The sequence below is a fragment of the Grammomys surdaster genome, unplaced genomic scaffold (assembly GCF_004785775.1).
Source record: "Grammomys surdaster isolate TR1022 unplaced genomic scaffold, NIH_TR_1.0 208, whole genome shotgun sequence".
Taxonomy (NCBI): domain Eukaryota; kingdom Metazoa; phylum Chordata; class Mammalia; order Rodentia; family Muridae; genus Grammomys; species Grammomys surdaster.
Genome location: NW_021604653.1, coordinates 8131309 through 8148967, shown reverse-complemented (window position 1 = coordinate 8148967; position 17659 = coordinate 8131309). Strand labels below are relative to the sequence as shown.

General features: G+C 38.7%; 1 protein-coding gene across 3 annotated transcripts in view; it reads right to left on the bottom strand.

The window, feature by feature from the left end:
• Epb41l5 (erythrocyte membrane protein band 4.1 like 5) overlaps window positions 1–17659 on the bottom strand; it is a 102546-nt gene that overhangs the window by 81616 nt on the left and 3271 nt on the right. For all 3 annotated transcript variants that reach the window (XM_028771510.1, XM_028771508.1, XM_028771509.1), the window contains exons 2-3: window positions 14602–14783; window positions 5574–5678 (exon numbers count right to left, since the gene is read on the bottom strand). In XM_028771510.1, the coding sequence (XP_028627343.1) occupies window positions 5574–5678; window positions 14602–14781 (285 nt within the window). In that variant the 5' untranslated portion in view covers window positions 14782–14783. The remainder of the gene's footprint in view (window positions 1–5573; window positions 5679–14601; window positions 14784–17659) is intronic.

Here is a 17659-nt window from a genome sequence, read left to right as displayed (position 1 = left end):
AATAAAAATAAATCTTAAATGTAATATTTAAGATATGGTAATAAACCTGATTAGGTATTTATTTTGTCACATGATATGGTAATTCCTGACTACGACAAAGCCCAGGACTAGACACTCACTGTTTATTATACCTTTAAAGATAACCAACATCAATGTTCTTTAGAGTATTACACAAAATAGCAGGGAGGGAATGCTTCCCAATTCTCTGTACTAAATCCAGTACTGCCATGATAATAAAATCAGGTAAGGACTCAACAGACAAAAGAACCAAGTGCCCACGGCAGAGCTCCTTGATGAGCACGGAGGCACACCTCTCAGTCATCGCAACTAGAATATGACAACATGTTAAAGATCACACCTGGGACTGGGGAGATGGCTCAGTAGGGAGAAGTGCTTGCTATACAAATCTTAAGATCTGTGTCCGAACCCTTAACCCAGATTAAAAAACAAAAGCAAAAAAAACCAAAAACAAAACAAAAAACAAAACAAAACCCAATGCAAAGGTGGGTATCTGTAGTACTAACACTTCTATGGGAAACTGGGGTGGGGTGGGGGAGGGGAGAGAAAATAGGCTAGAAACTCAAAAGCCAACTAGTCAGAAGTATGTCTGCAGTGGCAGAAACAAAAGAGATGCCACACCGACAGGGTGGTAAAAGCCAGCTCCCCAAATTGTTCCTTGAACCCTAAACATGCTCCAAGTCATGTGCATGTCTGTATATGCGCCCCCCCCCAAACCAAAACCCGTAAATGAAAAGTTCCTGTAATGTGAAAGAAACAATCACCAGAGAGACAGTCTATTGAATGAATGGTAGGAATCTTGCCAGCTATTCATCTCCAAGAGGATCAGTATCTGGAACATGAAAGATCAAACACCCAAGAGAATACAGACTACACAGTAAATGGGCAAATGAAATGACACTGCACTTCTCAAATGTAAAGTAGAGCTAGCCGGTAAGCAATCGAAATGTCAACTCTTAAGGCTCATCAGGAAAAGACAAATCAGAGCTACAACTGAGATCCTGTCTCACCCCATTAAGAATGGCTATCACCAAAGGTAGGAGGGGACACCTCTTCTACCTTGTTGTGGAAATGTGAGCCTGTGTACCACTGCAATCACATGCATTGTTAGTGGGGATATAGAATGGGGCATCTGGTATGGAAAAGTTTGAGCACTCTATAAAAATTCCATCAGCTACCAGATTAATCCATTCCCTTTCAATGTACTGTCTGGTGCATAACCTTGAGAACTGAAACGTGATGGTCAGAGCAGTATCCATAACAGTCAAATAGAACCAAACAAAATGCATATCAACTGCTGAGTAAGCAAAATGTGGTATAGCCATAAGTTAGTCAGTCACAGGAAGGAATCAAATACTGAAAAATGTATGTACGATAAACGGTAACTTTGAAAACACTTTGACAAGAAAGGCTTTAACTAGATGATCATTTATGTAAAATTTTCAAAATAAGTAAATTAATATGGACAGAAATATAGTACTTGCCAAAGTATAGTGTTGGAGAGGGTTAATAAGAACTAAATGGTAATATATCCAGGGCCCCTTTAAGGAATGATGGAGTGTTCTGAAATCAGTGATAATAGTTGCAAAATTCTGAATGTGCTAAAAACAAATTATAACATTGAAAGTGGCAAATTTTATAGTATGAAAAATGTATCTTGATTTTTCAAAGTGGCCTTATTTGACATAAAAATGCTATGGCTCTCCTAGCCGAAATCAACTGTGTTCCTCAAGCATGCCTTTTCTCTGCTCTATAATCTTCCTTGTCAAACCATATCTCTAGAGTAGACAACTTCAAAGGAGTTCTTTAATGGCTGTGCTACAGTTTGTAAGATAAGTGAACACTATAGTTCATAAGCCCTATTTCCACCCCAATAAAATAGTCCAGGAATAATTCAGTGGCTTAAATACAGTCAGCATTTGCATAGGAGAAATGGAGTGACTGATCAGGCTGGATTATACCTGCACAATTTTTTAGGTATGTGGAAACAACACACATTTAACAGAAACCATTCTATTTTTGTTCTTTTCCCAACTAATAATACAAGTAGCATTATCTTTTGGGATAAGAGACAGTGGCAATAAGTCACAAGTTCCAGTAAGTTCCAGGATTGCTTATCATGTGACAAACAACCAAGACTCTGCCATTAACGTCAGTGCTCAGCAATCATAGATTGCTCAGAATGAAATATTCAGTAGATATATGCATTTTGAACTTACAGCATTTTCAATTTACAATCGATTTATTCAGACATACTCCATCTTAAGTCAAGGAACTCCAATAGGCGTATCTGTAGATGACAACTATCATTACAAATATGGGAAGGTGAAAACACCATTATAACCTTTGTAGTACCAGACTCAATTTGGACTTAATAGATGTTGCGTGGCATCCACTATATATCTCTATACAGAAATCACTGTGAACTTATGCTCTCAAATCTTATCACAAAGCTTACTAAACATCTTGCTAATTCCAGGACTGAGATGGAAATACCAGATGAACCTGGAACATTTTCTTGGGCATAAAGTTAGAGGACAAAGAATGATATATTCATGTTAAAGGAACATGAAAACATTTGGAAGTAGCTCCCTTTGGCCAAACTTGGGAAAATGTAGCATCAAAATAAAGGACAGTAACAGGACGCTGAGTAAAATAGGAGTCTATTTATAAACAGCTTGATGGGGAATAGTCTCAGAGAAACTGTTAATAAACAGTTAACTACAAAGGGAAAAATGGAGACCAGGGCTCATAGTGAACACCTGTAATCTCAGTGCTTGAGAGGTAGAGGCAGGAGCACCACAACTTCAAGGCTAGCTCACCTACATAGTGAGTCTGGGATGTATGAAAAAAAAAATACAAAGGGTAAAGAAAATGACATAGAAATGAGGCTTGGAAGACACACTGTCATTAAGTGATAAAGTTAGTGTCACTAATTAGGGAGTAAGACAGAATGGAACACATGATTACCTTCTAAAACTAACCTACTTCAGCAGGTAACAACAAGTCAACAGTAAGGGACAGCATACAAAGTAACTGGCTTGTTTCTTCAAACAGCCAGCTTGTTTTCAAAAAGTCATGAAAATAAAAACACCACAGAACCACAATGTCTCAGATTAAAGGCAACTAAAGAGACATGACAACCAAGCAAAACAGGATTCTAAACTGGACCTTGGTGGCTATAGAGGGCATTCTAGAGACAACTCTATTGGGTTAAAATAAAGATTAGACTTCTCAGTTGCTGGGTTTGATGGTTGTATGAAATTATAAACCATGCTTGTTTACAGAAACCATACATGAAAGAATTTAAGGATGATGGGACATCTTATCCCCCAACTTTCAAATGGTATTTGTACCATTCTTATGGCTATTCTGTGCATATGAGATTGTTTCAACTATGAAACTGCTGTATGTGTATGCCAACTATAAAATGACTGAATGAAATAAAGCTTTTAATAAGGTATATTAGGCCTTTAATCCTGGTATACTGGAGGCAGAGGCAGACAGCTCTCTCTGAATTCAAGGCCAACCTAGTCTACACAGAGAATTCCAAGACAGCTAGGAATAAAGGTGAGACTCTGTCTCAAAAATGAATAATAACAAAGTTATTATCTGTACATACAGAAAAATAAAATTTAATACATCTACTCATTAATTTTGGTTATCTCCATGAAGACTCCATAATTCAACAGGCATCATACACATTTTGGACTGCTTGGTGATACTAATGAATTAAAATGTGGTACATTAATTTTAGATGTATGAATATGCCACATGATTAAGACTAAACTATACTACATTAATACCTTGGATCCTTGTATTTTGCTGCCCCCTTTAGATTCTGGTATATCAATATAGGACACATGACAAAGAGATAAAGAAATCACTGCGTAACCTGGCTTATATTATACGCTCTAGCAAAACACAAAAACTGCCCTGATCTATCAAGCTTATTATATACAGTAACAAGATGAACTGTTCAGTAAATACCAATTTATTTCATTCGGGGACTAATGTGGCTGCTAAGCAAGTAACTGAAAGGGGTTATTACACTTATTATGCTATAAAATCAAATGAGTTAAAATTTAAGCTTTAAAGTGTTATCTAGAGCTAAGTATAATTTTTCTGTTTTTTTGGAAAATCTGGATATACACATATACAAAGAGATTTGTAGTATTTCCCGTCGTCTCAGAGCTCTGGCGTGTGTGCATATACGTATGTGCTTGCACGCGTGCAAGTGAACTTAGTATACTGCTGCCCTTATTCTTTCTGCTTATTATTATTACTTCGACCAAAGCGTTACAATCACTTCTTTAAGGCTTCCGAGGTTTCATTTGTTGTTATGTACCGCTGTCTGTGACCCAAGTGTGTGCAGTGCTCAGAGGCCACAAGAGGATATTAGACCCCCTGGGACTGGAGTTATAGACATGTGCAGACCAGGAACTGAACATGGATCCACTGAAGAGCAGCCAGCCAGTGCTCTTAGCTGCTGAGCATCTCTCCAGCCACTAATAACTCTTCTTGACTTCAGTCCATCTTATTCTAAATAATCCTATCAACTTTTCTACATCAAAATTTTGGAAAAAAAAAAAAGAGAGAAAGAAAAACCTTTCTGAAACAGAGAGTTAAGAGCACTGGCTACTCTCATGGAGTACCAGAGTCTGATTCCCAGCACTTACATGGTGATCCACAACCATCTGTGACTCCAGTCACAGAGGATCAGATGCCCGCCCTCTTCTGACTTCAGATATACATGTAGAAAAACATGGCCCCAACATAAAAATAATAAAGTAAATATTTAAAAAAATTTTCTGAAACAAAAATAATCTGCTTGCGAAAGATCCAATTCCAATTATTAAAGAATTAGTATTGTACTATTACTTAATAATTTTGATAGTCGGTTTTAAGGATAACCACCAATCCCTCTCAACCCTACCACCTACTTTCTTTCAAACACACTTCAGTGAAATCATAATATAGCACTCAGTTGATTGAATGGCTTCCAACCTCCTACTCTGTTCACTCATCTGAAAGACACCAACAATTTTTATAGATACAGAATCATTGATCTGAAAGAAATCTTAGAGATGCTTGCCTGTTGACTTTATAAACTAGAAATTAACATCAGTTGTTTAAGAGCACATAAAACTCCAGTATTAGTATTCTGTCTGTTACACAGTGGTCCATAACACCCTAGATAAATTTCCAAACCCCGTCTTTCAAAAATGTTGCTTTCATAATTCAGATTGGGCCAGATCTTTTTGTAAAAAAAGTATTTCAGGTGATTGTAAAGAAAAGAACAACAAAATATAGTGGTACTCAACTATAATCCTAAGGTTTAGGTAAGATAAGAGTGCCAGCTCTAGGCCAGCCTGGGCTGCAAAGCAAGACCCTATTTTAACCAACAATAAATAAGATAAAGATTGTGCTTCAGGCTATAGGAAATGACACAAAATAAAGAATGCATTGAGTATATTTTAGCTTTTAAGCACTTAGTTCATAATCTGAAAACTGTCATTTCTGTAGTCGTAATGGAAGTTCCAAAAGATACTCACTGCTACTTGGGCTGAATCCATGAACCTCAAACCAAAATAGTCACTTTCAATCAAGTCCAGGTGATACATAATTTGGTCAAACAGCTCCTGTCCTTTGGCTTTTTTCTGAAAGAGCAAGAAGATGAATTAATAAGTGGTTTAAACAGGGTCATTGTCCTATTTCTGATCTTAGAGAAAAATAGTCTTTTACTTATTTCTAAATTTTCTTTAATGCTTCTTTTCCTCCAATGAGAAGATTCCCAAACATGACCTCATCAATTTCTTCCTTCTTTTTTAAAAAAGAGATTTAATAGATCTCTTTTATTTTATGTGAGTACACTGTTGCTGTCTTCAGACACACCTGAAGAGGGCATTGAATTGAGTTACAGATGGTTGTGAGCCACCATGTGGTTGCTGGGAATTGAACTCAGGGTCTCTGGAAGAGCAGTCAGTGCTCTTAACCACTGAGCTGTCTCTCCAGACCACCACCACCAATTTCTTCTTGATGTTAAGTGATCCCAAATTCATTCACTGTATTTGTTATTTAATTTTACTTTTCCCACCTAATATTTCCACTGGGCCCTTTTCAAGCAAGCTATCACTCTTATTTCACACTGTTAACCTTCTGAACTAGTTCTCTGTCTCTTCCTAAGTATTCTCTGTAATGTAGTTTTTGTTGTTTTTGACTTCCGAGATACTTCCATGTACTTGTCTTTGTATTTTAGGAATGTAAGTTACCTTCTCCATATTAACTGTAACAAGAAAAAACAATCTAGCCCTAAAGTCTATGACTGCTTCATGTAACTCTGATGCGGGCTGGGTAGGATCCTAGAGAAGAGAGCCCCAAGAACCACAAAATCATAGTTAATGACTTCACTTTCAACAAACAATTCCTTTCTCTGCCTCTACTCCTTTTCCAGGTCTTTCTCCTTTCCACCAACAAACCTTCTCCATACTGGGTGGCGAATCCTCAGGGGAACCATGGCACAGTCTGCCGAGGGCTCCCTCCCGCAGCATTACAGCTGCTGCATTCTATCCAACACAACACTAAAGACAGCAACTCATTCCCACTCATTTAACTGTAACTGGGCACAGTTCAGCAGGGAAGGAAATCTGTCCAGGTTAGGGGATTCTAGGATGAAGAATTTTAGAGGCAGAGGATATACAAACGGATGGCACGACCACTCCAAGGTATGGTTAAACGGAATATGTAAGGGAGAATACAGGCAGAAGATTATGGAAGAGTCCATAGCAGAAAGCTTAGTAGAATAAACATGGTCCACGGACTAGACTTGGCCATGAGAAAAGAGGAAAGAGATGAAACCCAAGAGTGCAGGCAAAGGAGTCCAAAAGAGTGGATAGCCTGAATAGCAGGCTATAAGGGAATGGGAAGGAGAGGGAAGGGAAGCCCTGTGAGCTGAAGTCTAGAGCAGAGGGCAGGGTGAGAAGGGCTGAGAACAGCCAAGATGCCACTGGACTCTGTAATAGCTACTTGTGATACAGAGGGAGCATGGAGGCCAGCACCCCCTTTGGTATGCTAATAGGCACCAGCGACAGTCAAGCTTCTTTTGCAACCAAACCCCTCAGAGAGCACAACTAAAGATCAAGACACCATGGGCTTGGAAGGGTGAGAACAAGGTATGTATTCAAAATTCATTTTCTTCAATTATCTTTCTTTCTAGAGACACTCCAGCCTGCAAGCCAAGATTTTCCCATGCTTATCCCAGGCAAGAGGAAGAGTGGGAGGGAGGGAGACAGACAGACGCACACAAGCATGGGACAGAAAGAGGTAGGGGAGAAAGACAAAGGAGAGAGGGAACAAACAGTAGGGGGTGTGAACCGGAACTCTTGCTAATTTTTTCATTTGTTTCCTAGGTTCTATGGACATTCCTCCATGAGCTAGTCTTAAGCAGGAAGTCAGAAATTCCTTTCTTGTCCCAACAGAATCAAATGTCTCATTAAGGAATGTGGGTTTGAGAATGATTTTAACTTTATTTGGGGATCTATTCTATATTAAAGATCCATTTCAAATACTGCTAGTTTCTTTGATTGTTTAACAAATATCTTAGAGCACTTACAATGTGCCGGGTGCTGCTGTAACCACCCACACAGAAAAACAAAACAGGAGGCCACTTGTCTTCAAGAGGCCTATATTTTAAGAAAATAATTACAATGTTGTTAAAGGTTATAAGGAGCTAGATGAAGAATAAATGGGAGATAATATTCAAATAGGAAGACTCTTTTAAGCAAGGAAAATTTCAACGAACTGTGAGTACAACTGTGAGTAGGAAGCAACTGCCTACAGAAATGCAAAGTCCTTACAGTGGAAGGGCTTAAGGCCATGAGGAACAAGTCCAGCACAGCTGGAGCAGAGTGAACAAGAGGAAGGATGACAAATGATGTGTCAGATTCGTTTTTTAAAAAACATTTATTTATGTATTTTATGTATGTGAGCACCCTGTTGCTGATACACCAGAAGTGGGCAAGAGATCCTATTACTGATAGTTGTGAACCACCATGTGGGTGCTGGGAATTGAACTCAGGACCTCAGGAAGAGCAGCCAGTGTTCTTAACCACTGAGCCACCTCTCCAGCCTAATATGTCTGATTCTTAAACCATAAAAACTGAAACTGACTAGGTAAATAGAGCAAGCCCACCACCTCAACAGTCTACAGATACAGGCATTGGGAAGGAAGGGGACAGTTTACTGGGCATGACAAAAATGGTTGGTTTCAAACCATATGGTTTAAAAAGAAAACAGAACTGCTTGTTAAAATTTGTTAATTTTTAAAAAAAATTGAAGATATATTTTTTTAATTGAGTGTGGGGTGGGGTGCACATGTAAATTTAGGTGTTTATGAAGGCAGAGGCATTTACCCCTCTGCTGCTGGAGCTACAGGCTGTTGTGAGTTCTCAGATATGGTACTGAGACTTGAACTTGAGTCCTCTACAACAACAGTACACACTCTTAACCACTGAGCCACCTCTCTGGTCTAACTGTTAACAAATTTAAAAAGTAATAATTATGCTTATTTTATAAAGTGCCATTATCAAAACAGGGAACCCAAAATATTCTTAAACTCTTGATCCCCTCCTCTACCCGTCAATACACTAAAGTGTCCAATTTCCATTACATAAATTCTAAGGACACTTCTAGATTTAGTTTCACATTCCATCAACATTCTGTATTTGTTCCAGAAACAACAACAATATCATCATCAACAACAACAAAACCATGGTCTTTACAATGGTATTTGATATTCTCCTGTCCAAGAATCATTCCCAGCCTTCTGAAATATGATAGCTATGTTCCAGGAGAGAGAATGGGCCTTTTTAAGGTTATGTATTTTACCTTCTTTAATAAGAAGCCAATCTGAACCATCCAATAGTGAAGACATGGGCATTTTCAAATTCCTCAAGTTAGCGATGCCCAATCTAAAACAAACCTCTACATCTAAAACAGAATTTCTTAAAACAATCTGGCTGCTGAAATAGCATGGATATTCTAAAAACTTTCATTCATAATCCAGTCTACAAGAAAAACCTAGTTCATAATAATGTCAGAGTAACTAAATGCTTATTAGCCAACAACACTAGTTTAAACATAACAAACGTGCTACAAGGGCTATTTTTTGCAATAAAGGAATGACTGTAGGAATGATCTGCCTCAAAGTACCAATAGCTGCAGAGGTTTTGTTTTAAATTGAGCCTAAAAGAATAAATGCAGCTTTGCTACCCTCAGTGCAAACAAAATAAAGACAGGAGGAGGTCCTGAGTCTCTGGTGGCATTGAGAAAAGAAACAGACAGGAGGCAAGCAAGAGTCAGATGAGCAGGCACAGGTACCCACAAAATGCAAAATGTTTCCTCTCCCCCATTTCCTCCCAGACCCTCCCCACTCTTCCTCTCCCCCATTTCCTCCCAGACCACCCCCCCACTCAACTTTGTTCTAACAACACTAACAACAAAAACAAAGGTAACAACAACAACAACAACGGGTAACAAAAATGTCAAGATGTAACAAAGCCCCATGGAGTTTGTTTTGCTGGCTCACTACTCCTGCACAGCTCTGTTCTGCATGGAGTTGATATGCCCAGTGACATCCCATTGGAAAAAATGATTTTCTCTTTTTCCGCTGTCTTCAGTTACAAATAGCTTCCTGATTAGGGGTGGGACATGTCCACATCCCCCTCTCAGTGCCAGTACAGGTCTTATGCATGCTGCCACAGTCTCTGTAAGTTCCTATGTGCATCCCTTATCAGTCCAGTTGTGCTGGAATATACAGCTTGCTTAACATCATCCACTACCTCTTTCCAAACCCTCCTCTTTCCTGCAGATCCCTGAGTTTTGAGGGGAGGGTTCTGGTGAAGACATCTTATTTAGAAGTCTTCCTCTCTGCAAACTGTCCAGTTGTGGTTCTCTGTGTCAATTTCTATTTACTGAAAAAAAAGCTGATGAGGTTTGAACAAGGCACTGATCCTCTAGATTAATGATTAATATTGTGGGGCCCAGTCCACTGTGGGCAAGTGGCTCTGGGTTCTATTTGTATAAGAAAGCAAGATAAAAAAAGCCAGGAGGAGCAAGTCAGTAAGCAGGCCACTGTTTCAGGTTCCTGCCTTCAGTTTCCCTGATGAAGGACTGCTAAAGTGTATGGCAAATAATTACTTTCCTACATGATGCTTTATTACAGCAATAGAAAACCTAAGGTAAACCAAGTAGAAAGGGAAACCTGAACAGTTCTAGGCCATTACAAATCCCATGTCAGCTGCCTCTGTCCTAGAACCACTACTTAGTTTCTTTCTCCCCAACAAATGACTCCAGGCCACTATCTCAGTCAGACCAGTCCTCCCTTCACATTCTATTCCAGGAACATTAATGTTGGAGATTTGATTTGTGCTTACATGGTCTACTCCCCTAATTGGGTCAGGGATAGCAGAGATAAAATATTAGCAAATATAAATCAGGAATATCAGAGGGGAAAGTGGGTAGGTCATGTGGAGTTAGGGAGAAGCCCAGCTGTTAAGCTAGTTAGGCATATTGAAATATAAAGGACATGTGTGTGAACTCTGGTGGGTGGAGAAGCGCCATCACCCACCAAGAGCTCAGAGTGGATTAACAATTTACAGCTACAAATTAAGATGACCATGGCATTACCTTTTACTTCTATGTTTATTAAGATTTATTTATTCTATCTATGAGTACACTATAGCCGTTTTCAGACACACCAGAAGAGGGCATTGGATCTCATTACAGATGGTTGTGAGCCACCATGTAGTTGCTGGGATCTCTGTAAGAGTGGTCAGTGCTCTTAACCTCTGAGCCATCTCTCCTGCCCTGAAGGCTTTTAAAAGCCTTTCTTTTCCTCAGAAGGTATTTATTTCTGCCAGAATATTCTTCCTCTGCATATACAAACCCAATTCCAAAGGAACAATTTTCCTATTCCTTGAAACAAACTCAATGTTTCCCTCCTGAGTCATTTTCTAGCTGGTAACCTTTCATTTTCCCTCCATGCACCTGCTCAAACAACTAACATGTTAAAAGCAACTACTATGTCCAAGGGAGTATAGAAAATTCCAAACTACACAGCGACCACTGATAATTCCTTTTACTTTCTAAAAGCTGACTAGCAAACACATTTGCCTACCACAGTACTCTTCTCCACTCCCACTGTTTACCCGCTCTGTGACAGCTGACTCTTCTCTCAGAATTTTCCACACCATGAACGTGACCCGGTCCAACAGTGTGCTCATCCCCATCCCTTCCCCTCACCTCCTCACGTGCTAAATAAACATTCCCTTCTCTGAAATCTCCCATCTCCTCCTAGCTGCACTGCTTTAGCAGTTTCTAGTCCCACCCCTCCCCCATTCCAAATCAAGTCTATCATCTGTATTTACAATTAAATGTCATTTTATACATATTCTCTGGCTACAAAAACAACAAAACAAAAACACAACACCCAAACAGACATATACACAAAATATGTGGTTTGGGGTTTTTTGTTTGTTTGTTTGTTTCTGTTTTGAGGGGTGGACGTTTAAAAAAAAAGCTTAATTAAAATGTAACTCATATCCCATTCACCCATTAAAAGGATGTAATTTAGGTTAGGTCTGGTGTAACAGACTTTTAATCTCAGCACTTGGGAGGCAGAGTCAGGCAATGTCTGAGTTTAAGTCTAGGCTGGTTTATATATAGTGAGTTTCAGGCCAGCTAGGACTGCATAGTGAGACACTGTCTCAAAAACAACAGAAATATGTAAGTCAATGGATTTTAGTACACGTTTTCATTACCTCTAAAACAAAGTCCGTAGCTATTACTTTCCTATCACCTCTCTGCCAGTTCCCAGGTACCTACCCCAAGCAACCACTAATCTACCTTTTCATTTCTATAGCTCTCCCTGTTCTAGGCTTTTGTAAAACAAATCAAAATATGTGGTTGTGACTGGTTTCTGTTTTCTTTTTAAAAGTAATTACTTTTTAAATATGCATTGGTTTATTACTTACATGTATGTTTGTGTGAGGGTGTCAGATCTCCTGGAAGTGGAGTTACAGACAGTTGTGAGTCACCATGTACCCTCTTGGAATTGAATCCTGGGTCCTATGGAAGAGCAGTCAGTGCTCCTAACCACTTGAACCATCTCTCCAGCCCCATGACTGGTTTCTTTCACTAGCATCATCCACGTTGTACAGATATCAGTAGTTCATTTCTTCTATGGGTAGTGACTTGACTTTACTATATATCCTGATATCCTCAGTTATTCCCACTTTCTGGCTATTAGAAACAATGCTGCTAACATCTACACATTTTTGTGCAAGTACATTTTTAATTCTCTTGGATAGATCTTGAGAAGTAGAAACATTTAATCACAAGGTAACAGTGTTCTATCATGTAAATAGCTATGGGATTGCTTTCTAAAGCAGTTGCTTTACATTTCCCAATCTGAGAATCTGAGAATCCTGATTTTTCTACATTCTCTCCAATACTTGATATTATCTCACTTTTGAGCCTTCTTACTTGAGTGTGAATATGTATTTTACTGTCTTCTAAGTTTTGGTGCTGGAGCTTACAGCCAGGCCTCATGCATGCTGGCACACACTTGGCCACTGAACTATGACCCCTGACTCTGAATACTCTTGTATTTGTTCTCATCTATTTTGTATGTTTGAATCAAACAACTTCTACTTAGATCTTTTGCTTATTTTTAAATTGGGTTGTCTTTTTATTGGTTTGCAATAATTCTTTATATATTCTAGATACAAGTTCTTTATCTGACATTTAATTTTGAAGTAATTTCTGTTATTATGTTGTACAATCTTTTACTTAAGAGAAGCCCTTTGAAGGGCACACACTTTTAATTCTGATTACATCCAATTCATCTTCTATTTTCTTTTTTGTTACTCATTATATTGACATTATCATCTAAGAAAATAAATATTCCTACATTTTCTTCTAAAAATTTCAGTTTTAGTTATGTTTCTTTGATTTATTTTAATTTTTATTTGTGGTATGAGAAAAGGGTTCAACTTTATTCTTTTGCATGTAGTTATAACCATTTGTTGGAGAAAAAAAATTCCTGTTTAACAGTATTAGTATCCTTATCACAACTCAACTAAATGTATGCAAAACACTTAAACACATAAAAATAAATAAGTCTTTAAAGACTGTTGTTAAAGGCCATGGTTTTGTTCCCAAAGAGGTCATATCTAAAACTGACTGTGCTGCTGCAGTTGTTTCTTGAAGTGTCTAGAACCTGATAAAGGAATCAGCAGACCCTTCCAGTCAGTAAACAGCTGCGGCTCTGCTTCCTTTGGAGGCTGACCACCACCTTCCTCCCCTACAACTTTCCTGCCCTTTAGAAAGGCTTCTCTACAGATTCTCTTAGTACAGACTACCCATCAACAACCCTAAGGCTTCATAGTTCAAATATTAGGTAAGACATTTTTTTTCAGGCTCTCACATAGCAATTTCAGGCTTTCCACTAAACATTTAACAATATTTTAATGGCCTAATACACAAAAAACTCTTCAAGATTCTTATCAAATAAAAAAGTAAATATGAAAACTATCCTTACTAAGTATCTCATGTTGAAATAGCTCACAAACTCTCAACAACCCATTATAGGAAGAAAATCTAGATGCCTTAAAGTTTACAGATTCAAACACTCTAAAAATGTACATTCCAGTGTCCATGTGAATAACAAGCACACACAATGAGGACTTGCAACACTGCTAGAGAGCTGGGTGTGGTGGGCACACCTGTGAGCCAGTACTCAGAAGGCTGAGGCAGGAGGATGGTAAGTTTCATAAAAGCCTGAGGTGCATTCCGAGACCACCACCACCACCAACAAAAACAAAGAAACTGAACCTGGCAAAGTACCCAATTCTTCAGCATTTTAGGCCTTTCAGAATTTATTCAACTACATATCAAAGACACAAAGAGTCATCAATTTTCCAAACAGACTGTTCAAACTGAATTTTAGTAAAAGGTTAACAGGGACGGCAGACATCAGGAAATATCCAAAGAAACTCATATCAAAATCACATAATTTATAGTTTTGTCTTTGACACAGAACAAAGATTTTGTTCTTTGAAAACAGAACAAAGAGATTTAGTACCTATAAATAGTTCTGAAACTCAAACCCGGCACAGCAGTACACCCAACTGTACTCCCACATTTGGCAGCTGAGGCAGGAGGATCAGAAATCCAAGGCCAATCTGAGCTACATATTGTGATACCGTCTATAAACATGAGCATGTGCAGACATGAACGGAGTTAATTCACATCAACAACTGCCCTACCATGTGTGTCTGTGTGTGAGTGTGTACATGCAGACATGAACAAAGTTAATTCACATCAACAACTGCCCTATCAATCAATCAATGTTTCCTACAACTGCCATGCACTCCAGGTCCTCTGGGCCTACACTTCCTCGTTCGTGCATGTCCATGACTGCTCCTGTGCCTGATCCATACTCACCCTACTGTACCTAGCCCCCAGGAAGCACAGGCAGTAGTGATCTCACACACAACTAGCAGCTGACAAAGCCCTACTTACCGGCAAGTCCACACTGACATCTGTACCGTCCAGAAGGGACACCCTGCATGTGATGATGGACTTGGCATCGCCAGCCGCAGGAATATGTGTGGCAGCACGCTGTGCCTCTCGGAGTCGCTCCTTTTCAGCATGCTTGCGCATAGACCTTCGGCCAAGCGTTCTTCGCAGGAAGCTCAGCATTTCTGCCAATACAAAATCAGTGAAAGTGACAGCAAAGAAAAGCAGTAACTTGTAGTCAAATTAATGGTGGTATTTAGTAAAGGCTATAGGTGTTAATTTGAAAAAGTTGAAACACATTACTTTTTATATATATTTCAAAATGTTGAATACAATAAATTCAATTTTTATTTCAAAAATAACTTTTAAAGCTAGATTTTAACATAAAGTTTTAAAACACTTATTAAGACAGAGCAATGAATGCTTCAGCTTTTTAGTGTCTTATTTTATAAGGAGCTAATCTGGCAGGAGAAAGCAGTCATACATGGTGTGCATCAAGTGTCTGAGACCAGTAAGTGGTACCTAAGGTAGGTGAATATTACACAACAGCGCCAGACACCGATGAGGTAGACTCTGAATTTTTTTTTCTAAACTGAGCATTCAAGATACACATAATTGCTGGCGGTGGTGGCGCATGCCTTTAATCCTGGCACTTGGGAGGCAGAGGCAGGTGGATTTCTGAGTTCGAGGCCAGCCTGGTCTACAGAGTGAGTTCCAGGACAGCCAGGGCTCCACAGAGAAACCCTGTCTTGAAAAACCAAAAAAGAAAAAAAAAGAGATACACATAATTATTTATTTTAGAAAAGTTTAAATAAATTTAAATTAAGTTTTATTGCTTAATGTTCTACTAAGAACATTAAAGTTAAACAGTTAAAATAGTTATATAAAAATACTACTAGTAGTAGGATTTTTAAAAATGCTACTAGTTATATAAAAATACTGTACATTATAACTGAAAACACTAAACATAAGATTGGAAGGAAACACATAGACTGCAAACACCATACACAGTTCCTTCATAAACCTAACGTCTTTAGTTTTTCAACCAAGAGACTCTGAGAAAAGTAAACATTAACTAAGTACACATAAAGACAATTCCAGGAAAAAAAAACAAACCAAGAGTGTAACAGGGGAAACAGCCAGAGCATACAAACAGCCCAAGTTGTCAGGCTCCTCTACCACAGCGCTACAGTAACTACCCTCAGGAGGTGCTCCAAGAGGCAGAGGATCCAGTGTGGAAACAGCTGCTCTCAACGCACCAGACAGCTTAAATTTTCAAATGAGGAAGGAGCACTAGGAACACAGGAAAGCAGATGCTCAGGAGAGGAGGCAGCAAAATTCCAGGCACTGCTGATTTTTTTTTTTAAGCCTCCAAATTAAGTTATTATTTCAACTAGATGTGGCTATTGATCTGCTGTTTTCAAAAGGATAATTTTTTTGTTTTTGTTTTTCGAGACAGGGTTTCTCTGTGTAGCCTTGGCTGTCCTGGAACTCACTCTGTAGACCAGGCTGGCCTCGAACTCTGAAATCCGCCTGCCTCTGCTTCCCAAGTGCCGGGATTAAAGGTGTGTGCCACCACTGCCCAGCTCAAAAGGGTAATTTTAAGATCATATTACTATATTAAGATTTAAATACCCATGAACTGAAAAACTACCGAACATATTTTATAATAGCATTTTACAATGTGTTCTACAGATTTTAGCCCCAGAAAATAACTAAAATCTGGGATAGCCAACCAGCCTACAGGCACCAAACTCAGCGGCTCTGTCCAGGGAGTGTTAACTAGGTGCTCAGCCCCCTCCCTCTCCCTGTGGACCCCAGTCTTCTGATGCTCTACTTTAATTAACTCTCCTCCTTCCTTCTAACTCAGCTCCATCACACCCACAGAAAAACATCCTGATGTCATAGTCATCACAACTGCACTGGCACTGAACCTTTTATTATAATCAGATAATTATTTTTATTCTTTATTATAAGTACCTTGAGAGCATAATCCTTATTTTCCTTCTGATTTTTATATATGCTTTATTTTATCACAGAAGTCTTTAAAAAAGAAAACAATATTCAAAATGCACTATAACTTCACATTTCCTATAAACTACCAAACTGCTTTTCTTACTGTCACCTTACCCTGTTGCTGTAAAGAATTACTCTAAGTTATCTAAAGAAAAACATCTTTTAGATTACTGTTAGTTTGAACAATAAAACCCAATATAGTGAAGAATAGCAAGTTCTTTTCACAAATGCATGACAGCATGAAATAAAATAAACGTTTCAAGCAAAAAACTGGGAAAGTATTCAAAGGACATAGAATAATAGGGTAAAAGAGTTTTAAATAATTTCTGGAAAAAGGTATTTTGAAGGATAAAACTGTAGTTTAATAAAGTTATTACAAATCATCTGTCTCTACAGCAATAGCTTGGTGACAGAGTGCTTGTCTGACATACACATGGTCCTATATAAGAAACCCAGAACACAGAACCGTATTAACTAGATAAACAACCCAACAGAAGAAAATGGGTGACATGAAACAGGACATTCCAAATGAGAACTGATAAAGTAATTCTAGCATTTGGAAGGCTAAAATAGGAGCCTACTGAATTCTAGGATAACATATAGGTCTATATACAAATAAATTCCAGGTTAGCTTGAGCTACGTTAGAAAAGAAAAAAAGGTAAGCTGGTGGGCAACACTGATCAGTGAGTAAAGGCCCTGGAGGCAAAGCCTGGAAGCAGACAAGCAACTCTGCAACTGACATGCAGGTGTACCAACCCCTGCACCAGGATTAACAAAGATTCCAAAAGCAGACAAGATCTAAACTGAAAAGTAAGACAGAAGCCAGGCCCGGGGACACATCCTGTAATCCCAGCACTGGGGAGGAGGAGGCAGGAAGATCAAAATGATCCCTGGCCACATAGCAAGTTCTAGATCAAGTGAGGCAACATGAGACACTTTCATAAACAAACAAAACAGCAAAAAGATAAAGTTAAAAAGCGAGACGCACCTAACAGATTTGAAGGTTTAGATTAGACTTCTAGCAAGACCTCTAGCACTGCACAA